This window comes from Pelodiscus sinensis, chromosome 2 (genome assembly GCF_052426305.1).
Source record: "Pelodiscus sinensis isolate ZL-2025 chromosome 2, ASM5242630v1, whole genome shotgun sequence".
Lineage (NCBI taxonomy): Eukaryota > Metazoa > Chordata > Testudines > Trionychidae > Pelodiscus > Pelodiscus sinensis.
In genome coordinates, this window is record NC_143053.1 from 155,507,710 (window position 1) to 155,532,078 (window position 24,369).

At 44.4% G+C, this 24,369-nt stretch overlaps 1 protein-coding gene across 10 annotated transcripts in view; it reads right to left on the reverse strand.

Annotated features, from left to right (window-relative positions):
* The window catches only part of FHOD3 (formin homology 2 domain containing 3), a 592,306-nt gene extending 570,050 nt beyond the window's left edge, over positions 1-22,256 (reverse strand). For 3 of the 10 annotated variants that reach the window (XM_075921653.2, XM_075921652.2, XM_075921651.2), the window contains exon 1: positions 21,628-22,255. In XM_075921653.2, the coding sequence (XP_075777768.2) occupies positions 21,628-21,792 (165 nt within the window). In that variant the 5' untranslated portion in view covers positions 21,793-22,255. Of the gene's footprint in view, positions 1-21,627 lie in introns of all 10 variants that reach the window. The other 7 variants (XM_006128123.5, XM_006128121.5, XM_006128120.5 and 4 more) reach the window with 4 other exon arrangements.
* Between the last annotated feature and the right edge of the window lie 2,113 nt (positions 22,257-24,369).

A 24,369-nucleotide genomic window follows, 5' to 3' on the forward strand; every position in this document is an offset into this window, starting at 1 on the left:
GACAAAATTTAAAAACACAAGATTTTTTTTAAATATTGAGATCTTTTAATTTATTTGAGATTTATTTCTATCGTTGAGCCTTTTGGGGTCATGTTTTCAAGTTTATCACTGTAAAGCTGATATTTAATCACATAACCCCAACAGCTGGGGCTTTAAGAAAAATAGCAAATATTGTCAGATTCACAATAGAAGTGAGAATTGGCAATACTGTGATGTAGGTACATATCCACTAGAAAATGGTTTAAGACTAGTAGTAGGGCTGAAATCTAACCAACGAACTGCAGTAAAATGGCTCTGTATCTCACTACCTATCTGCCAAGCCTTCCAGTCTCTTTCAAGACTTTTTTTTTTTTAAACTAAACAGGTAATTTCCTTCTTTCAGTTGATCAGTCTGCACCTTTGTTCTGAAAACCTTGTCTAACCAAGTAGAATCTCCTCCCCTGTAAGAGGACTAACCAGACATCCCTATGTAACTGCCACCAGGTGGATCTGACCTTTGGACCACTAGAAGTTAGTGTAGGAGCCATAAAGCAGCTGACTTTCAGCTTAGGCTGTAGAGCTCTCTTGTTCTTATCTCTTGCTGTAACTGGTCTAAGTGCCACTGGATGGGACAGTGAACCACACTAGGGCTACATCTACACTGTAGCCTTCTTGCGGAAAAGCTTATGCAAATGAAGCGTGCCGTGGAATATCACCACGCTTCATTTGCAAAATGAGGAAGAACAGCTCTTGAGCAAGAAAGGGTTTTGCGCAAAAAGGAGCAGTCTACACAGTTCCTTTTTGCGCAGAAGCCTCTCGTGCAAAAGCGTCTGCTAATAAATTATGCAAATGAAGTGCGGCGATATTCCACGCCGCGCTTCATTTGCATATGCTTTTCCGCAAGAAGGCTACAGTATAGACATAGCCCAGGTGTGTGGGTTACACATACACAGAAGATTTACTTACTCGGTAGTTTATTTGTTGTTCATAAAAGTGAGTTTAAACCATAAAAGCAAACAAACAAAACAGAGAAATATTTTGAGAATTTCTGACTTCACCAGACATACAAACCAACATTGTTTACTAGGAGAGAGCCACTGGCATGGAAGAATGACAACATCTGGATCTTGGAACAACGCTGCCCGGATAACCAAACAGGCCCCTAGACAGCATGTTTTATCAGCCCAAAGCAAACTCTGTTGACTTTGGCTTGTTTTTTTTCATACAGCACCTTCTTTGGGTGTTGATTACTCATCTGTGGTAAACTGAATGAAACATCAGAAACGTTTCTTAATATCACAATAAGAAAACTATGCCTACTCAAACTGCTCAAAGTTTAGAAAACTGAATGGACCAACTCAGTTTGAGCCTAATATGAATATATTAACATGGATTCTTTGGTTTTTTTCCCCCCATTTCAAAAGGCCAGGATGAGTTCACCAAGACCATGGTAAGAAAAGAAACCTAAAGACAGTACAGTAAACTTCCAATAATATGGCACTTTTAGGACCCAGGGGGTGCCGGATTATCAGATATGCCGGACTATCAGAAGGGGGGGGCTATGAAGGGTCTGGAGTGGGGTGGGAGGGGATGCCACCCCAGACCCCTCATAGCCCCCCCCTTACGATAGTCCAGCTCTGCCCCAGGCGTCCCTGATTCAGCCGCTGCTGGTCAGTTTCAGCAGCAGCTGAATCGGGGATGCCTGCAATAGAGCAGCTGGGGTGCTGCCGGGTTGGTCCCGCAGCGCCAAGGGGCGGTGCTACGGCACCAACCCAGCAGCACTCCAGCTGCTCTTGGGGATGCCTGGGACAGAGCAGCTGGGGTACTGCACAGTTGGTCCCCTAGCGCTGCCCCTCGGGGCTGCGGGACCAACCCGGCAGCACCCCAGATGCTCTGCCCCAGGTGTCCCCAAGAGCAGCTGGGGTGCTGTCGGGTTGGTCCCACAACTCTGAGGGGCAGCACTACGAGACCAACCCGGCAGCACCCCAGCTGCTCTGCTCCCGGCTTCCCCGATTCAGCTGCTGGTCAGTTTCAGCAGCAGCTGAATGGGGGAAGCCTGTCCGGCTGCCCCAGCACTTCCAGGTTCCTGATGGTGCCGGACCATCGGGAGTCCCGGAGCATTGGATGCTGGACTAATGGAGTTTTACTGTACTATCCAAACCGAAAAAGCAAGATTGGGCCTTGTTGCTCTGCATCTTGCTCTCCCTAAATCTCAGTTTGGAATTTTCTCTCCTGCATGACCTTCACCTTCCTCAGAAACAACAGCTTCTGTTGCCTTCCTTCTCCAGGATCCAATCTAAATGCAGTAAGAGAAGCCTTTGGATTTAAAATAAAATAGCCATAAAAAAACAAAATATAGAAAAATCATGGCAAGAGAGCAAATGAATAAAAAGAACAAAGCACAATATCTCAAACAACATAACAGATGAGGCTGTTGAATTGTTTTGTTTGTTTGAAGGAATAGTAACTGCAGTTTCCACCTAAGCAATATCCAGCAAGCAACTACAGGTCTTTCAAGTAACAAAGAATTAAATGCACTATGATTATAGGCATCAACTTCAATAATTCTACCTGAGCGTGACCATTCTCCCTCTCCAATGTGCAGGAGGGATGGAAATAAATATAAAACTAGAAATTATAAAAAAAAACAGACTTTATAAGAATATAAACATAAAACTTAACATAGTAATAAAAAGTAAAATGAGCCCTTGACTTGCAAAAGGCAATTATTGTTATGATTTATGTATCATTTAGATTAACCCAATCCTTTCTGGCTGAAATAGAATACCAAATTCTTTCACTCATGCTGTTTTTTACTTGAGAGCAAAGACAGCATACCTCAGTTGTGGTCCCTGGAGAGTTATGGGTCTTTTGCATTAGTAAAAGAAATTTGATTCTTGTCCTTTAATTAGTAGCATGATATATTGTACTTGAAAGCGAGTGAAAAGGAAATGAGGAAATAACTTGAATAGAGACTGAAAAGCACAGAGCATGGTTTAATTATCTCTCTCTCTTTCTCTCTCTCGTGAATATTTTTGTCTGAGTACCTTTCTTGTTTCTTTTCCCAAGATAGAATATATACTGTTTAGAAAAAAAATCCACTCTACCAATAAAGCTGTAATTACCAGATCTTTTCTAATTCCACACGGAGTCCCAAATTGTACCCTCACAAGAGCAAATCTGGAAAAGAGGGCAAAGGAAAACTCAACAGCCTTTGAAGTTTTCCTGACTCCATCCCTCAGGTGAAAGGAGCTTGAGCCCTGCAAATTTTTCAAGTCCTCCTCCTCCTCCCAGTCCTGTGGATGTGGGGAAGAAAATCACTTCCAGCGTGCCCAGAATCCATGCTATCAGGACAGCTGCTGTAATATAATAATAAACTGAGGGTATAAATGTAATACAATTTTCCCTTAGAAGGAAAATTTCTTCATGTTCGGAGTCTACTTTTACCAACAATGTCCAATTTTTTTTTTTACTTCAAAAGCAGGACATTTTCTAAAAGGTCACGAGGCCACAATTAATGCTTTGGGGATGATTCTCTGCCTTGTTGTGCTATGTGCCACTCAGGCAACACAAAAAGAGAAGAAACCACCCTCACGTTTCCCTGGCACAAAGGAATTTCTAGCTGGTAGAAAGCTAAGGCAGTCAGCTTCTACATTTCCTCTCACAGCCCCTAGTGCAGAAAAGCATCTTGGGCGGGGAGGAGGGAAGATGGCTGCTGGGTGCTGCTTTTCAGCTACCATCAGTGTGCATATGATGCCAAGATGATCAGCTGGCACAAGTCTATTCTGACTTGTTACAGGCCTGCCACTGTGAATCAGGGCTGTAAATGATTGCTGGTTCTCAGCTTCTCCTCTTTTTCCTCTCCTAGGCTGCCCTGGGTGACTGTTGGATTCCTTCCTAAACTCAGGTCTATTCTGCTTTCCCTCATCTCATAAGCTAAAGTTACTCTCTTCCTTCCCCTGAATGCACCAGGCAACCCAAAAGGGAACTGCTGGGCAGCTAGATCAGGAGTAGGACAACAACTGATCAGTGTTCTCTTGTCTCACGCAACAGCATCTCCTGCCACTGAAGGAGAAGCAAGGAAAGTAAGGAAAGATGATGTCCCCAACCACTTCCCTGTAGCAATGAAGTTGATTGAGCTACTTCAGTTTTAAAATTGCTGGTGTTGCTCTAGGACATTTTTTAAACTCATACTCAAAAACAATTTTTCTTCTTCATGCCCTTATTCTTGAGGGCTGCAAAGTTAGAGACTTGAGGTCCAGGAGCAGACTCAGGCCACAAGCAATACATACTGCTTCAGACACTTGAAGAAAGATCTAAGTCTGGTCTACTTGCTATTTTTGTACTCGGACAATGTCAGGGAGGCACATGGCTTTTTTTGTACTGATAAAGTTATATTTGTCTAACTTATTCTCCTTCCCATAAAGGAATAAGTTATATATCTAGAAGTTCATTTTTTACTAATATAATTGGGTCCATATTTCAGAGTTGCACCATTATAATTATACCAGTATAGTTCAAGTGATACACATTTTGTATGTAGGTATGGCCCCTCGAAGCTGCAGTTCATGATCTTTATTTGTTCCTTAAAAAAAAAAGTCTCAGCCTATGTTCCCATTCAATAATAGATGTAATCATGTATATCTGATTTAATTTTGGAACTTTTCATTTACAGTTTTTTCCTGGTCTTTGAGAGGTAAATCATCTAACTTTAACTCACCACAAGAAAATATATTTCAAGTCCAATTTGTCTCACTCTTAATATACATAAACCTTTGTTATGAAAATACTTCAAAAGCATGACCACAGGGAGATGAAGGTACTTGTTCCGTCATCCATTCATTGCTATGCTAATCTTATTAAACACCGACACGCAAAATGATGAATGAACGATGTGACCAAGTGATTACTTTAATATTACTGCCTGGTCCCTATTTAGCAATGACAGAAACCAAAGATCATAGTCAGCTATTGTTCAAGATTCTAGAATTAAAATAAACACCCACTAAAAGCAGTCTGAGGGTTTGTGGGTGGTACAATAGAGGCAAGTCATCTCACTGAAGTTAGAAGAAGCCTAGAGATGTTTTAAAGCACCTAAGGGGAAAAAACTGGTAATAACAGAATTAACTTTTCTTTTAATTGTTGGAATGGGAAACTGAAGTGCATTTTTGACGTTATAATTGTGTTAAGCTGATGACATGAAGAAAGTTGAACTTTAAGTCTCATATTCATCTCCTGCTTAATCATTTTTCAAGCCAGATATTTGCAGATGTTTCTGAGTAGCTGGGCCCACAAGAGAACTTACTGCTACTTTTGTCCAAACCTGTTCCTTCACTAAGAACATTCAACAACATTCCTGGCTATGTTATTAATAAACTGTAATGTAATATAAAGTTAATATGCGTATAATGCAATCCAGGTGATGTAGGAAGCAGTGATGGTGAATCAGTAGGTGGCACTCTTTCCTCCACGTCAGTAAAGAGCCCATATTCTAACACAGTGTTAGCGGCTATCAAGCTGCCATCTTTCAAATAAGATGTACAACTCAGGTGCTGACCACTTGTGGTCACTGAAAGTCTCATGACACTTTTCAAAAGAACTAGAGTGTTTCACCCAGGTAGGTCAAATTCCAGCATGAGTAATTACATTCTGCCAACCTCAGTACGCCTCTGTAGTTCATATAGTTATGATACTCCTCACTTCCAGTCCTAAAGGGCTACGTAGTGTTTCTGCAGATTTTTCAAACAGATTTCACATAATCATACAAGCATTTAAATAGTGAACAAAATGGTGATAAAAGACCCAGGGCGCAGACACATCTGCCTGGGCTCAGCTGACATAGTCTTGCAGGGCTTAGGCGAGGGGCTATGAAATTTCCATGTAGACATTTCGGCTCAGACATTTCGGTCAGGGCTCTGGGACCCACGCCCCCTTGTCGGGTCTCAAAGCCTAAGTGCCTACACCACAGTTTCACAGTTACGCAGCCAGAGCCTTATGAATCTAGGTCAGCTGACTTGGACCAGCTGCAGATATTTTATTGCAGTGTAGACACACCCTTAAAGATAATAAAATCAGTTACTAGGCCTGGCCAGGTGGGATAACAAGATGAAGCAAAAACACCCCTTGCTCTCTTGCTGAGCCCTGCATAGTTTTGAGCTTTGGTTGCAGTATGGAGAGCAGGGCAACTCACCTGATATTCTTCCCTACAAACAAATGGGAGGAGAGGGAAAGAAGCCCTGACTCAACCCCCATTCTGGTCACGCAAGGAAGAGAAATAAATTGTTCCCCAAAAAGATGTGAAAAGACTTGGGCCCAGATCCTGAAAAATATGTAGGCATCTACCTCACCTGGGGCTTTGAGGATCTAAGCCTTGCTCCCTCCCCAGATTAAGGGGGAAAACACAGGAGGAACTGTGTTTCTGAGCTCGATTCTTTCTCTAGTCTGCTCCTACTTACTCATTGCAGAGTGATTTTTCTGAAAACACTTTTAGAAGAGTCTGGATGAAAAGTGATACATACATTTAGTTTTGAAAAACTTAAAGCTGCTTCTTTGCTGTTACCCCTTTAACTTGATTACAGACTAATTTTATATTTATGTCATTGTGAATAGACAGGTACTGCATAAGAATAGATGGCCCCAAAACTGAGAATTTAATGATGCTTATAAAACCTGGTAGGCTTTATACTTCATTTCACCCTTCTTAAATCCAGGATCTGCAAAGACTCTAGCAGCCTATTAATAACAATTAAACTAATGACTGCCTACTTGAGAGAGATATCTATAAATTACTGACTTCAGATGCATGTACAATAAAACAAATAGATTATATAGAGGGAATTACTGAAACTTTTTCCTGGCAGTTAACGTAAAAAATATTCAGTTATATTCCAAAATAGGAAACAGAGAGAGAATATACAGCCTTACAAATCAGGGTAATTGTAGACTTTAAGAAAGATTTTTAAATTGCCAATTGCAGAAATATACAGAGTGAAGGCCAAAAGATCTAATAATAAAGATATGCTACATTTTCCCCTGGCAAATAAAGAAATGTGATATGAGGAGACAATGCATGAAAAGATAATAAGATTGGGACTTTAGATTATTTCAACTTTCCCAGTTGGGAAATTTTTGAAACGTGCGGCACACTGAGATAGAAGTGACAGATATAGTAACTGATGGCTGTCTGTACCAATGTGTTAAGAGATCTTCCAAAAGTAGGTTTGCTGCATGTGTACTTAAAAGAACACCACTATATTTTCAGGCCTTTCAATTGACAAACCAAACTTTCTGTAACTTATAACCAGAGTTTGCAAACACCTTAAAAGCCACTAAGGTTGCCAACTTTCTAATGGCACAAAACCAAATATCTTTGTCCCGTCTCCTGCCCCTTTCCTCCCCCAAGGCTAAGCAGCTAGAGTTGCCAGATGGTTTGAACAGAAATACCGGACATACTAGACATTACATCATAATCTACATTACATCTTATTTAGAAAATACCAGACATTTATATTTTCTCAATTTGTTTCCTGAACAGAAAGCTCAAATACTGGACTGTCTGGTTCAAAACCGGACTCCTGGCAACCCTATAAACAGGCTCTGGAGTGGAGCTGGGGAGGAGTCTGGGGTTCAGGAAGGGACTTAGGGCTGGGACAGGGATTGGGGGTGCAGAAGGGAGTGAGGGCTCCAGTTGGGAGTGCATGCTCTGTGGTGAGGCCAGGGATGAGGAGTTTGGCAAAGGAAGGGTCTCTGAGCTAGGAACATGAATTGATGTGCTGGGGATGGATTCTGGGGTGAGGCTAGGGATGAGGAGTTTGGGTGCAGGAGGGGCTCTGGGCTGGAGCCAAGGTGTTCAGGGTACGGGAAGAGTTGGGAATAGGGGTTGGGGCATGGGAGTGGGTGCAGGGTCCAGGCAGCACTTATCAAAGGCAGCTCCAAGGAAAGGTCTGGCAGATCCTTGAGGCTCCAAGGCAGAAGGGGCAGGGAGGTTCCATGCACTGCTTGCATTCACAGGGACCACCCCCGAAAACTCAAACTGGGAACCCACCCTAGCCCCTCTCTGCCATCAACCTGACTTTTAATGACTTGGCTGGCTGTTCTGACTGGACCCACCAGGGCCCTTTTCAAATCAGGCTTTCTGGTTGAAAACCTACCCACCTCTTATTTCCATAAAGAGGATCAGTGTTCATTTTTCAATTTGTATTGCTGGGATTTCTGACCTTTGAGATTCACATCCCATTCACCCCATATCAAAAAGGTCAATTACACTTCTTAAAATGAATATCCTCTGACAGCTTTCCCAAACGATCGCCTCTAATTTTACTCACACTAAACATTTTCCATGCAGATCCTTGATTCATCTCGGTTTTGGTTTTTAAACCCACAGTTACAATCAGATTCTATTCTTATTTAAACCAGTAACCAGTGCTCGTATCAGTATCCAGACTACTTTCACTAACTGCAGTTTCATATTCAACATGGTATGCATAGTTATAAAAAGGGTAAAGATAGGCTGAAGCTCAACAAATGGATAGCCGGTAAAATGTGATCTCTCTCTCTTCAATTTAATGTAAACACCTTTCTCTGAAAATTCAAACAAACACACCCATTGCCAGGGTAATAATCTCATGCTCTTTGTCATTAGGGACGGATAAGCCTCTTGGCATTTGAGATTTTCTGATTTTCCAGATTTATTTGGCAAATACACTGCGAAACACAAAATGAGTTTCAGTTTAGTGATATCCAGAACACCTGGAAAATTGTTGCAGCTATTTATGCCCAGTGTCCCTACCAGTCCTGATCTCCTGTCCTCATTGCAAGAAGGATAAAGTTCCTCCCCACACACTCTTTTTCTTCCCAAGAGCAGGGCAGTGAAGATTCAATAGGTCCTACTCCCGAACTTTCCACAAACAGCTTGAAGAGGACAGCAATCACCATCCTTTCTATCGTCTCTTCCAGCTTTGGGGGTACTGCCAAGGAGGCCAAATGACCAATCCAAAAACTGAATCTTGAGGAAAAGATGGTCTACCAGCCCCCACATCCAGCAGTAGCAGAACCAAAAACACACCTGGCAGTCTCAGTGTACAGATTTTTTCACAGATGCACATATTCCAAAGCCAGAAGGCATGATAGTGATCATCTCCTCTGACCTCCTGTATAACATAGGTCACAGAACTTTCCCACAATAATCCCCAAGGCATATTTTTTTCAAATAAAATCAAGTCTTAATATAAAAATTTCTGGAGATTCAGAATCCAAAATGACTTTTGGTAAACAATTACCTCCAGTGTTGAAAAATTACACCTTATTTCCTATGTAAATTTGTCTAGCTTCAACTTCCAGGCATTGGATCTCATTATACCTTTCTCCTAAACTAGGGGTAGGCAAATAACAGTCGGCAGGCCAGGATCCGATCTGCCAGGGTTAATCCCTGGCAGGTTCCCCACAATACCATATTTACATGTACTCTCTCAGGTACGGGGGATCATAGTTCCCGTTGGCCATGGAGCATCATTCCTTGTCAATGGGAGCTGCGATAACCTGTGCCTTTGGAGGTGCAGGTAAATATAGTGGCAGCGGCCCACCAAGGGCTAACCCTGGTGAACCACTGCCATTTTATTGCCCACCCCTATCCTAGACTGAAGAGCCCATTTTCAAATATTTGTTCTTTGTGTGGATACTTATATACAGAGATCAAGTTACCTTTAGCCTTTTCTTTGTCAAGATCATAGATTAAGCATCTAGAGCCTATCACTTTAAGACATGTTTTCTACTCCTTTTAATCATTCTCATGGCTCTTCTCTGAACCCTCCCCAGCTTATCAACATCCGTCTTGAACTGTGGGCACCGGAACTGGACAATATTCCAGCAGCAGTACCAATTAGAGAGGTAAAAAGCTCTCTCTATTCTACTTAACAAATTCTAGGATCGTATTAGCCCCTTTGGCCACAGCATCACAATGGGAGTTTATTGTCAGCTAACTATTTACTACTCTACCAAACCTTTTTAGAATCAATGCTTCCTAGGATAGAGCCCCCCATCCTGTAAGTCTGGCCTTCATTCTTTCTTCTTAGATACATATTTTTACATTAACCATATTAAAATCATTTGTTTTATTGCGCCCAATTTACCACATTATCTAAATCCATCTGTACCTGTGAACTGTCCTCTTCATTATTTACCACTTCCCTAATATGGGGTCATCTGCAAATTCTATCAGAGATGATTTTATGTTTTCTTCCAGGTCACTGACAAAAATGTTAAATAGCACAGGGCCAAGAACTGATTGTTGCAGGGCCTTACCAGACACACATCCACTCGATGATGATTCCATGTTTATAACAACATTTTGAGACCTATTAGTTATACAATTTTTAATCCATTTAATATGTGCCATGCTCATTTTATATCATTCAAGTTTTTTTAATCAAAATGTCATACAATAGCGTGTTAGACACCTTACAGAAGTCTACTACATCAACACTCTTCCCTTAATGAATCAAAATTGCAATCTCACCAAAAAAAGATAGCACTTTGTTTCACAGGATCTGTTTTTCTTTGCACCAGGACACTTCATAATTCAAGCGGGCTTGGGGTAAACCTTGAGCAGGGAAATTCTGCCCCAGTGTTTCAAGCAGAGTTTCCTAAGGGCATTGTACAGGCAGTCCCCGACTTACGTCGGATCCGCAGTTACGAACGGGGCTGCCCCAGAGTACACGGACTGCGGGACCTTGCGGTCCTGCCGCCCGTGTACTCTGGGGCTTTGCTCTGCATCTCCCTGGTCTGCAGACCAGGAAGACGCAGAGCAAAGCCGCGGAGGGGCTCGGGCAGCGAGGCTCCCCAGGCGCGCCTGGACTGCCCCGCCGCCGGCTTCCCCGCGCTTTGCAAAGCCGCGGGAGGGGGGCTCGGGCAGCGAGGCACCCCAGGCGCGCCTGGACTGCCCCACCGCCGGCTTCCCCGCGCTTTGCAAAGCCGCGGGGGGGGGGCTCAGGCAGCGAGGCACCCCAGGCGCGCCTGGACTACCCCACCGCCGGCTTCCCCGCGCTTTGCAAAGCCGCGGGGGGGGCTCGGGCAGCGAGGCACCCCAGGCGCGCCTGGACTGCTCTGCTGCCGGCTTCCCCGAGGCTTTGCAAAGCCGGGGGGGGGGGGGGCTCGGGCAGCGGGGCACCCCAGGCGCGCCTGGGCTGCTCCGCTGCCGGCGTCCTCAGAGGCCCTCCCCGTCTCCCTGGTCTGCTGGTCTCCAGCAGACCAGGGAGACGGGGAGCAAAGCCGCGGAGGACCCAGGCGGCGGGACCGCGGTGCGTCTCGGTCCGCCGCCCGAGTCTTCCTGGTCTGCTGGGGTGGGGGGGGGGCGCAGCTAGTACGCCCCTCCCCCCCAGCAGACTAGGCTTTTCTCCGGACGCCTGTGGCAGAGCAGCTGGGGTGCTGCCGGTTGGTCCCGCAGCGCCGCTCTGGGCGCTACTGGTGCAACCCAGCAGCACCCCAGCTGCTCTGGTCCTGATTCAGCCGCTGCTGGTCAGTTTCAGCAGCGGCTGAATCAGGACACCTGGGGCAGAGCAGATGGGGTGCTGCTGGGTTGCTCCAGTAGTGCCGAGGAGCGGCGCTACTGGAGCAACCCAGCAGCACCCCAGCTGCTCTGCCCCAGGCGTCCCCAAGTCAGCTTCTGCTGAAACTGACCAGCGCTGACTACAGGAAGCCTGAGGCAGAGTTGCTCTGCCCCAGGCTTCCTGGAATCAGCTGCTGATCAGTTTCAGCAGCAGCTGACTTGGGGACGCTTGGGGTTCTTAAGTTGATTCTGTATGTAAGTCAGAACTGGCGGTCAGTTTCAGCAGCGGCTGAATCTGGACGCCAGTTCCGACTTACATACAGATTCAACTTAAGAACAAACCTACAGTCCCTATCTTGTACGTAACCCGGGGACTGCCTGTACTGTGTATCGCTGTTCCATGGTGCTTAAAGAAACAGTGCAGCAAGAGAGGAAAGTGTGCTTCCTTGGTCCTCCAGTTGCCTAACAGTAGGAGCTTAGCCTCTCTTTCAACTGCCAGAGGTAGCAGGATTCCTTGTTAACAGCTCTTGAAGTCAGAAGGAAAACTGCTTAGAAAAAAACAGAGGGGAAATGGGAATCCTCCTCTAGAGCTGACTTCAGTATAAAAAAAGGTCACTCAAGTCACAGTATCAGCATGTTCACTCCCTTCCTCTTGAGATGGAGGAAAGGATGAGCCAAGGAACTTCAGTCTCTCTTTCTTCTTATGCACACGGTGGGAGGATGGAGCAGCTGGGGAACAATGACCAGAATCTTCTTTGCCTCATGTCTAGAAGAATCAAGATGCTTCTCTTCCCTGGAAGGAGGAGGGAGCCCAATGTCTGAGTAGGAGCAGATACTCTCAACGTTTTGGCCACTGTAACTTATTACTTATACTAACAGTAAACAAAGTCAAAAGATTTGACGTTCTACTTTTGCATGGGTTTAATAAAAAAAGAATTAGGGAGGATGTGTTTACTCAACTCTTAATTTTATGATGATAGTAATTTATTTTATTAGCACAGAGTTTGTTTTGTTGTTTGATAAATACTCACGTCACACCAAATGTAGTTTCCCTAACTTCTTTGGTTTCAGTATTTGAACTATTTTAACAGTTCAGTACTCTCTGCCTTTATGATATATTGCATTTATCAGTCTACATACTGAAGGGAGCCCCATCTCTCCACTGGTCAGCAATAATATTATTAAAGCCTGTGGTGTCCCGAGTGGTTAGTTCTGACTTCCTGCTGCCAGTTCTCCTCCCATTAGGGTATGGGGAGGCTGCCTGAAAAGAGGGCCCATGCTACTTCTGTGTAAAGACATTGCACGCCTTGATCATGAGCTCAGTGCTGGGAAACAGGCCAAGTAAACAACCAAGGAGGGTGGCCTCTACAACCTGCACTGCATGTGAGGCACAACCATTGTCCAATGGGAAAGAGAAACCTTAATCTGAGACTGAGTGGCTGAGCCTGGACAAGCAACTTGGACTATTTGTTTCCTAGGAGAGGTAAGTGTACCTTTGTTAAGTAAGCATCTTGGATTCATTTCATTATATTTGGATTAGCTGCTCACTCCAATGACAGGATAGTTCTGTTCCTCCTGACAAACGTGTTGGAAAAGACTTGAACACTGTCATGGCTCCTGGGTGAGTTCTTGTCTCCCAAAATGTTGCAAAGGGGGGGAGTTTGGACCGATTTAACTTTGAACCCTGCCTCCCACACGTACACAATCATATTATTATGATTATTATTATTTGGAAAGAAAAATGAATTGAAAATTACTGTAACTTCATAGATATTTCACAATTTACTCCATAAACAGCTGTTCTAACACCAAAATGTTCAGTGGCAAATGTAGACATAGAGTAAGGTAAAATACAGCAATATTGTATTGAAGTGGCTAAGGAAGGGCAATCACTAAAAACATGCCACCTGACTTTGGGTGTGTATATATATATATATATATATATAGCCACTTGCCTAAATGACTTTGGGTCAGCAAGTCAGAGGGGTATCAAGTAACTTAAAGCAATTCAAAACCAACAAATCCACAGTACCAAATTAGATTCAAAGAGCATTATTAAAGTTGGACCTGAGTCACAAATTTAGATCCACATCTGAATTTTACCAAGATATGGGGAAAACTTGGAGAGAGAGATTTGGATCTAGGGGTCTCCAGCTTGGACCTGCCTCTGGTTAATATTACAAATAGAAACAAAGCATATTCAGAAAACTCCTGGCTTAAGTAGGTATGTAATTTCCTAAAAACTCAGCTCATAAAACCAAGAGATTTACATTTCGGAGAGCCTAGAAGATCAACCATAATATAACTTATGTAGCTTTTTGGGGGGAAACAAATTATAGACTATATGGATTTGTAAAAAAGGAATAATTTTAACCATGTCAATCTAGAAAGAAACCCTGCTTGATTTACTCGTGCTTCTGATTTAAATGAGGATTTTGCTACTAACCTTCCTTATAAAACCACTGTATTACATCATGAATAGAAGTTTCTGCTGCAAAAGAGCATGATCCAACACCTACTGAACTAAATGGCAGTCTTTCTAATGACTTCAGTGAGAATTTCATCAAGCCTTATCTTATAAGGTATTATGGTTTACTTGGCAGTATATAAATTAGTAAGTGAGTGGGGAAGGCAAATCAGGAGCTCCATCCTTTGAGAGGACAAGGGAATAAAGACATCACATTTAAAACACATTAAAGACATCAAATTTAAAACAAATTAAAACAAACAAATACACATAATTAATCTGTGGAACTCACCATCACAAAATATGAAGGCCAATAATTAAGCAGATTTAAGAAAAGGATTAGAATTTACCTGAATAATAAGAGCATCTGCAATTATATTAGTTAAAATAAAAACATGTTTCAAAAGATAAACTATTACTTTTGAAGGTATAATATGAAAAAGGTTGTACTAGTCACTGTCAGACACAGAATACTCAGCTAGATGGACCATTGGTCCACTGGAGCATTAATTTTCAAAATATTTAAAGGATCCAACCCCAGCTGAATCAAAGACCAATTTTCAACCAACGAAGCACAGACACTGACTTCTCCTATTGCTAGGAGGAGAGGAAGTGGGTGCTCAGTACCCCTCCACCTCATTTCATCCCTTTCACCAATCCCCACCCCTGCTCCATCCCCATGCCCATCCCAGCCCTTCCCCCAAACTTCTGTCCTACTTCTTCCCCTGATTGTGTCCTGTGCTCATTCTTCCCTCTCCCTTCTGGAGCTTCCTGAATGTTGCAAATCAGCTGGGGAAGCCCTGGAAGCATGGGGGGGAGGGGAGAGCAGTAGTTGGTTAGTGGGACAACCAGCAAGTGAGAGGCACAGGGGAGAGCTTGGCTGTTGGTGATTGCTCTGCACCCACTAATTGTCCCCCATCAGTGCTCCAGCCCCAAAGCACCCATGGATCCAGCACCTATGCAACAAACCATCATAGCACCTGCCCTTCTCTATGACTATGCAGAACACAAAGCCCAAGACAAAGTACACAAGAGCTGGGGATAAATCTCTCAGTTGAGGGACCCTGACTATGGAACAATCTTCCAGAGGAGATGAGGTGAATTCCAGTCTTTAGAAAAAGTTTTATAGCATCTCTCTTTGTGAGTCTTACTTTCCACCATAAGTGGCACTCCCCCAAAAAACATCCCTTCTAATCCCTAATCTCCACCAATCAAAAAAAACCAAAAGCAACAACAAAACACAAAAATAACCACTCCACCCTGCTCCAAGCAAACTTTTGATTACAAAAAGGGAGAAATGATAGTAGGGACTTTGTTATGGCTATTGATTTGACATGAAAGGCACTCCAATATAAGGTAATGGGCAGCAGTATAAAAGAGACAGATCCAATGAACCAAAATGAAATCGTATGTTGCCAAAGCAAAGATAAACTTGCAGGTAACTGGTGTCAGTCAGAATTGGGGGACATTAGTGCAATGGTGCAGATGGAAATGCACATCTCCTATATATGCTGTGCCTGATTAAAATCATTGAGCACTAATTTCACGTACACCTTTTAAAAGTAAATGAAAAGTTTACATCTTGTTCTAAAGGAGCACTTCCAAAATTAGGAGGAAGCCTTCATTTATGCTACATGATCTATGGCCTGGTAATCAAATTGAGAGTATAATGTAAACATTTCTTAAGATAAATCGTTGAAAATAAAAGGCCTGCATTTTAGGAAGGGTCATTTGAAATAAAAGCACATTCCTCTCTCTGGCCAGATAAAGACATGGGTACTCCAGACCTGTTTCCAGAAAGAGACATAGATGGTGCATTGCTAATGTAAAGAATAAGATATAAAGGTAACTACTGGAGTCCTATTCCATGTGTAAGCCCGAAACCAATCTTCAAAATACACAGAGATGGACATTGCCTTACCTATCTCACCTGCAGGGCACAATCTTGTAGGAACTCTACATAAAATGGCAAGACTGGGAGAGGCTTGGGGAGGGGAGGGGAAGGGAGCATATCTCCCTTACTATCTTTAGCCCAGTAGTAAGTGCACTCACCTGGCATGTGGAAGACTTCAGATTCAACTCTGCACTCTGACTAATGATGAGAAGGGATTTTAAGAGGGATCTCCCACCCCTCTGCTAAATGCCTAACCGCTGGATGAGAGAGACATTCTCAATGTCCATCCTATGTAAGAACAGTCATAATGGAACAGACCAATGGTCCACAATCTCATCTTCTGACAGTGGCTAATGCCAGATGCTTCAGAGAGAATGAAGAGAACAGGTCAATCAAGTGATCCATCCCATCATCCATTCACAGCTTTTGGCCGTTAGAGGCCTGAGATGCTAAAAGCATGGGGGAGCATCCCTGACCATTTTGGCTAATAGCCAGTGATGGACTTATGCACGATGACATTTTCTAATTTTTTTAACCCAGTTATGTTTTTCGCCTTCACAACATTCCTTGGTAACGAGTTGCACAAGTTGACGGGGTGTTGTATGAAGCAGAGTACTTTCTTTTGTTTGTTTTAAACCAGCTATCCATTCATTTCATTGAGTGGGCCCTAGTTCTGGTTTTACGTGAAGGTGCACATAACATTTCCTTATTTTTTTCTCCCCATGATTCTATGGACTTCTATGATACCCAGCGCCATCTCTAGGGGACATAGGGCCTGGGGCAACATCTCCCCACCCCAGGGGCAGGGCAACCTCTACCTCCTGCCCCACCTCACCGCTTCCCCAAGTCCCACCCCTGCTCCACCTCCACTGTGCTTCTTCCTGCCCCTGTTCTGCCCCCTCTAACTTCCATTGCATTGATTCTCTGAAGCCTCCTCCCCTGAGACACGCAACCCAGGGAATTACCAGGGGTCCTGGTGCAGGGGGACAACAGGCATCACCCCCCCAACACCGCACTCACAGTGGTGGCAGGAAGCAGAGTGGCCAAGCCCCAGCCTGCTCTGCATCTCTCAGGAGAGTGGAGCACGCTTGGGCCTGGCCACAGTGTTCCGCTTCCCATTACTACAGTGAAGAGAGTGACCCTGCAGATATTTTCTGTCTTACTATCCACCTCTTTCCTAATGGTTCCTAAAATTCTGTTAGTTTTTTGACTGCAGCTGCACCTTGAACTTATATTTTCAGAAAACTAGCCACAATTACTTCAAGATTAGGGATGTTAAATTTCGATTAATCAACTAATCGAGTAGTTGATAAGGGGGCACTCGCTATCCCACTGCCTCTCTCCTCTCCTGAAATGTACACTGAACTTCATCTGCCATTTTGTTGCACACTTGCCCAGTTTACTGAGTTTCCTTTGGAAGCTCTTCACAGTCTTCTTTGGATTCATCTACCTTGAAGAATTTTTTTTATCAACTTCAAATTCTGCAACCTGGCTGTTGACCAATTTTTTTCAGGTCAGTTATGAATATGTTGAACAGTAGTGGTCTCATTGCAGATTCCTCTGGGGGTGGGGGCATGGCAATTTGCCTCTCTCCATTCAGAAAACTGACCATTTATTCTTTGTTCACTTTTTAACAATTAGTTATCCATGAGAGGACCTTGTTTTTTATCCCATGACTGCTTACTTTGCTTAAGAGCCTTTGTTGTAGCACCTTGTCAAAAGCTTTCTGAAAGTCCAAGTACTCTATATTCACTGGATCACCTTTTGTCCACATGCTTGTTGACCCCCTCAAAGAATTATAATATATTGCTGAGGCATAATTTCTTTTACAAAAGCCATGTTGACACTTCCCCCAATTAAACATGATCAATTATGTGATTGGGAATTCTGTTCTTTACTATAATTTCACCTGATATTGAATACAAAACAGAAGAGCTTAAACTAGAGAGATTGGGAGAGGTCCACATCAGAATACCCCATTGCCCAGAACTTCCAGAAGACTGTTCACCAGCATTTCAAGCCACACAGCAAAGGCATATATTGAACCATGAACAATATGCTGATGACACAAATTAATGGAGAGATAGAAAACAAACAGGGGGGAAAACTATACTGCAAAAACACCTAGAGAGAGAGAGTAAACCAGTTGGATTCATTCTTTAGAAAATAGTTAACAGAATGCCAAGAGACATAACTTTAATGTACTGTACTCAAATTAGTTCTCATAAAACAAACACACAAGTAACTTTATGTAAATAGTACTTCTGAATTCAATGACACTATTCACGAGAGTAAAATTAGCAGATGCATAAGGTGTTTGCAAGCTCAGGACTTCACCTTATAAGGTCTTTGGGACAGGGTATATCTTTTAATATGTGATTGTACAGCAACTATGGAGTTTCATACCTTCCACTCAAAATATCCCATTTTTATTCAATTAAATGGGGGAAACAGAGACATAGGGAAGAAAATCAACATTCAGATGATTTTGAATACTTCAATTTTTGGGAGTCAAGTTTGAGTCATTATAGTCCTTATTTTTAGAAGTAATTCGAGAGTAATTAGAAGTAAACAAGTAATTTGAACTGAAGTTAATGAGAAGTGTTGTTGTGCCAAGTAATCTCAATTTGACCCAAATGCTCTCAAGCTGGCTTTCCAAATAAGCAAAAACAACTCAAACTCGCTGGCCACTTTTGAAAAATAGGCTGTTTCTGGTAAGTCAACAACAAAGCTAGATATAAAAAAAATGTAAGTTGCTCTATGCAATTAGGTATCAACCTCTGACTCCTACTCACACTATTTTACTTTACAAGTAGCTCCAAACAGGACTATTCACAAGATAAAACACTACTCAAATGTAACCAAAGTATCTGCATCTGACCCTGACTTGCAAAAGCAATGCACCAGAAGTCACTACATTTTTTGTGCACTATCCTTTTAGAACTCTATCCTCTGGATTCTGTAACCTTGGCAAGAAAATGTTTTACAAATGTAAAACTTCTGCTGAAAGAGGTTTCCTCTGAACTATTTTTATTGGTCTTTTGACATCCTTAAAGCTAAGGGCACACAGAGCCTTTTTCCATCCTCCAGCACGCTCCTAAGTGCAGGCCATAACACAACAAATGATGTTAAGAGAATATTTCCTTCCCACTTTATGAACGAATGAATATTATGGTCTTTTCCTATTTTGCTTTCCTCAGAAAAAACACATACATACCAGTTGTTATTTTTCTTCTGACTTCTTTGCTGAGTTAATACACAGACTAGAAGGATTATTAAATAAGGTAGAAAATAATAAAATAATGTAGTTCATAACAACAAAACTGGTATTGCTTTGAAAAGCCTAGAATTCCAAAACAAGGCTTGTGTGTGTGACATTTATGAATAGACACTCTAAAATAAATATATAACGGGGTACATAAGTTTTCACAAAGGTTCAGATTTGCATTAGTGGCATATTTAATACTCACCCTTCTTAGAGCTACAGTATCAATTGTTCCAAGGACAACAGACTTGCTGCTATTTTTAACAAAGGCCTCAGTACAACTGTTTAGCTCATAAAATCTCACAACAGCAATAGCTTAAACCCTGCTCTGCGTGAACATGTTCTTCCCAGTTTTGCCAACCTTCCTAGACAATGAATGTTTTTTCAAAATCCCATGATACTCTAAAGAGGTTACTAACAAGGGGCAGACATGTCAAATTTGTTACAGATCTGGCCTGTTTTCAAGGCTTCCAAAATGCAGCTGATACAACTAATGCATCAGCTATGCCTGACCTGTAGGTATTTCTGGAAATGACAAATGACATCTTATGAAGGTTCAATAACTGTGACCTGATAATTCATGAAGATACTAACACATTCTTTCATAAACATGTTCACATAAAGATGTAAATGCATGCTGTCCCAAGTAAACCCACATTGAGACTGACTGACACCCATTCTACTCACTCACACACATGCAACTTATTTCTGTCAAGGGATTACTTATTAAGAGTGAACTCTTTGAAACACTCACATAGGAAAACAACTTTGCTACCAAAGTCCAGCACCACCAGTTCTCAAACATCTTCCATTGCACTTCTCAAAAACTTTTAAGGGGACCTTATGTATAATGTGCAGAATAAAACTAATGAAAACAGGCATACTTTGTGTTTTATTCCTTTAGGAGGGGATTTTAAAAGGCACATGGGAAAATTAGGCTCTCGACTTTCAATAGGAGTTAGGTTCCTTTATCCCGTTTGTGTCTTTGGAAATCTCTTCTTTATACTACACATTTAAATACATAATCACAAAGGAATTTTTCATTTTTGTAGGCCAGTTATTTCTAAAACATGTCATTTCTAGACATTAGGGATAATGACAGTGGTGAGGTCTGGGGTGTCTTTTCCTAAACAGGTGAACTTCAGAGATATTCCTAAATCAGGCAGAAGGCAAGTTTGATTTAGATAAGAGTATCATTCAGTCTACAGTCTTGTTGAGTAAAACAATGACACGTGACTAAGTAGATTAGTACTACTTTTATCCTCTCTGTTTCTGATTTGCAAAACTCCTCTCCTACACAATCAGGATTCAACAACTTTCACAGGATAAGGTGTCTGTGGTGTGTTCGTCTTCACCTCCATCACAAGAATGGCCAAAAAACTTGGTAATATCTATCCTTATGATTCACTATTTGACAGGAAGAGTCACATAATTGCTTCACTGCACTGTACAACACTAGAATATTTTATAAGGAGTACAGTGGACACTAGCTGAGCCTAAGTCTTGCTGCACAATCCCTTCCTTCAGAAAACAGATTTAGGACAGAGCTACACTAGAAGTTCTGTATCAGCATAGCTGCACCAATATAGCTGCACAACCAAAGATGATCTCTCATGTCCAGATAATTAATCCACTTCCATGACACTAGGAGCAGCACACAGTTTACTGTAATTTGTGTCTCGCCAGGGGTTGGCTTTTTCACAGTTACACTAGATCGATTTAAACAGTAGTGCAGACCTGCTCTTAGTTCCTTGCACTCCCCCCCCCCCCTCAGGTTTTCCATCTTTTTTTTATTTGTGCATCTCCAACAGACTTCAAATGTAGATATAGACCTGCTTGGAAATCTGAGACATTATGTGAGGACCCCCCAGGGGCCTATTGTAACAACCACCTTTCAGACCACCATAGTCTGAGGACACCCCCCCCCCCCGGGGTGGGGGGTTCTACGGAACACAGACTGAAAACCAATGTTCTAGCACTAGCAACCAGAGACCTGGAATCAGTCTTGAACAGCAATCCCTTCCTCTACAACAGCCCCCCTCCTCCTGCTGGAAGAGAAAAATACCCGCGTCTCCGTCTCCAGCCATACACCACCACAAAACAGCCCCCTGTTTCTACCTAAGGTCTAACATCACTGCAATCAGCACATGTTCCACCGCTAGGAACCCGGACAGCAGCAGCCCTGGCCATGCCTCTGATCACATCCGCAGCTGGTCTGCGTGTGTGTGCTCCTGACCCCCTCCAGCCCCAGTTCCCTACTTCCCCAGCCAGAGAGGGAGTTGACTCCCCCCCCCCTCCACAACCACGGCGGGATCGTCTCAAAGTGCCCCTTTCCCTCCCCAATGCTGAGCGACTCAATCCCCACCCACAGTAGCGTAGGGCCAGTTCCTAGCACCCCCTCCCCCGGGCTGGGGCAGGTTTCTAAGTGCCGCCACAGGGCTGGGATGGTTTCTAGCACCGCTCCCCCTCGACCACGGTACCTTATGCGGGGCTCTGAGCAGGCGGTGCACCCCGGCCAGCTGGGTGATGAGCGCGATGTCCTCCCTGAAGGTGTAGAGAGGGGGCCGGGTGGGCTCCGGGAAGTTGGTGCTATTGAAGGGGTCGGTGTCATCTAAGAACTGCACCCTGCAGACCAGCGTGGCCATGGTGCATCCATGCACAACACGGCGGCGGCGGCGGCAAAGCGAGGGGTGGGGGAGGCCGGGCAGGAGGCGCCCCCTCCTCCCGGAGCAAGAACTAAAAGTTGGAGCCCAGCAGCGGGGCTATCGCGAGCCGCCCGCCGCGGCAGGTTGGCGGAGATCAGGCTCGTCTCCCGGCGAGGCTGCAAAGCGAGGGGGGGGGGGGGTGCCGCAGGAGAAGCACCGGCCGCAAGATGCACGCAGCCCGGCTGCTTCCGAGCGCTAGCACGCGGGGCTCATCGCCCCCTCCCCGCCCGGCTCCACACGCTGCGGCCGCCAGTCAGGCAAGGGTAGGGCAGAGCCCCGGGGCGGAGCGGCCGGCGGGCGAAGTGCGCGGGCAGCCGGAGAGCAGCGGCGCAGGCAGCTGCTCCCCCATGCTCCGCCTGAGCCGCTGCACCGAGCCGGGGCTGCTGCCTGTGGGAAACCCTGGCCGGGTTAGTCCTCAGCCGAGCTCAGCCGGAGCCGCAGGGCAGCAGGCGCCCCCCAGCGGGCGCAGGGAGGAGCGACACCCGGCCGCTACATTCCCCTGCTTGGGGAGAAAGGCAGGCGCCTGTCCCAGTCAGGGACACTGGGGCGAGGGACACCCGGGCCGTCAGGATTTCCCGCCTACAGGAGGGCAGAGAGGGGGAAACTCCCGGCCTCCTTTTCCCCGGAGAGCTCAGCAGGATGAAAAGCCCCCGGCTGAGGGAACAACACGCCTCCTGCCCCATCTCTCTAGGAGTGGAAGAGCCTCACCCAGGGTATGTCTACACTACCCCGCTAGTTCGAACTAGCGGGGTAATGTATGCATACCGCACTTGCTAATGAAGCCCGGGATTTGAATTTCCCGGGCTTCATTAGCATAAGCGGGGAGCCGCCATTTTTAAATCCCCGCTGCTTCGAACCCCGTGTAGCGCGGCTACACGGGGCTCGAACTAGGTAGTTCGGACTAGGGTGCCTATTCCGAACTACCGGTACACCTCGTTTCACGAGGAGTACCGGTAGTTCGGAATAGGACCCTAGTCCGAACTACCTAGTTCGAGCCCCGTGTAGCCGCGCTACACGGGGTTCGAAGCAGCGGGGATTTAAAAATGGCGGCTCCCCGCTTATGCTAATGAAGCCCGGGAAATTCAAATCCCGGGCTTCATTAGCAAGTGCGGTATGCATACATTACCCCGCTAGTTCGAACTAGCGGGGTAGTGTAGACATACCCCCAGGGATGCCGCACACTGTGGCAAATGAAAGAAAAGCATTCCACCCCCCTCCCCCCACTACTCCTAAGGAAAGGGAGAGAAAGGGACCCCACCCCCCAGAGACCATGTCCAGCAACCCCAAATCATCAGGGCTGGGAAAACTGGGGGGAGAGGGGAAGAGAGAGACCCCCTCTTGGAGAACCTTCAGGGGAGTGAGAAAGAGACCATTTCACCACACCCAAATCTCCAGGCGGACCTTGACAATCTCCTTGTCATCCCTCTCCTGGCACCACCTACCTATCAATCTAGAGGTGAGGCGGATTAAGGCAATCCACTGCCCCAGGCACAGTACAACATGTCTGGTTGGTATAGCAGTGGGCGCCAGTGCCACACAGGAGCCATCTACTGGGAAACAAATTATTTAAAAAAAAACCATATTTTGCTGCTTTCTGTTACTTAAAATAACCTGTGCTGCTGCTTAAAATCTTTAGCATAACATTTATTAAATGAAGGGAATTTAAAATAAAGTCAGGGAGTTGGCCTAAACAGAATGTAATACAAAGAATCAACATTTGGATGACTTTTTTTCTTGTTTATATAAAGCCCATGTTTATATGTTTTTTTAATCAATGCTCTTTTTTTTCCTACACAGAAAAAATAAAAGGGCACACTTATGTATTTCTTTGCCTTTCCCCCTAATACCTGCACCAGAAAATATCCACAGAAAAGAAAATTTCCATCATGGTCAGAGTATAGAAAGGCCCCAGATTTCTGGCATCACTTAGTGCGTTGCAGAATAAGGGCAAATCTATGCTGTGCTTTTCACTCATGAGAAGAAAAATGGGCTGGTGGTTATGGCAGTAGCATAGGCAGTGAGATGCTTGAGTTTGGTTCCTAAGTTCCTGACAGTGCCACAGTCTGTCCCTATCTTTTATACAGTACTAGGGTAGGGGTGAGGAACCTCCTGCCCATTGCGGGTGTGTGAACTGGATGCCAATGCTTGGAGACTTGACACCAGATTGGAGCATGAACAATACCTCACCCTAGCCCACCTGGAGGTGGGAGGAGAAGGAGAAAGCCCTGAGCTCCACCAGATTGGATCTAAGTAAGGCAGGGGCCAGATCCAGCCCATAGATTGTAGATGCCTTCCTCCCCCCCCCCCCCCCAATCAGGATGTTCCCAGAGGAAATCTCTAGTTAATGCTTTGGGCAGGGGGGCTGGACTCGACCTTCTGAGGTCTCTTCCAGCCTTAGGATTATATCATTCTATGAATGGGGCTCTGGCAACCATACTCCCATCATGCATTTGCAAGAGAGAGTTAAGCAATATGTTACCCTAATGCAATCATGCATTACCTCTTTTGATTTCAGAG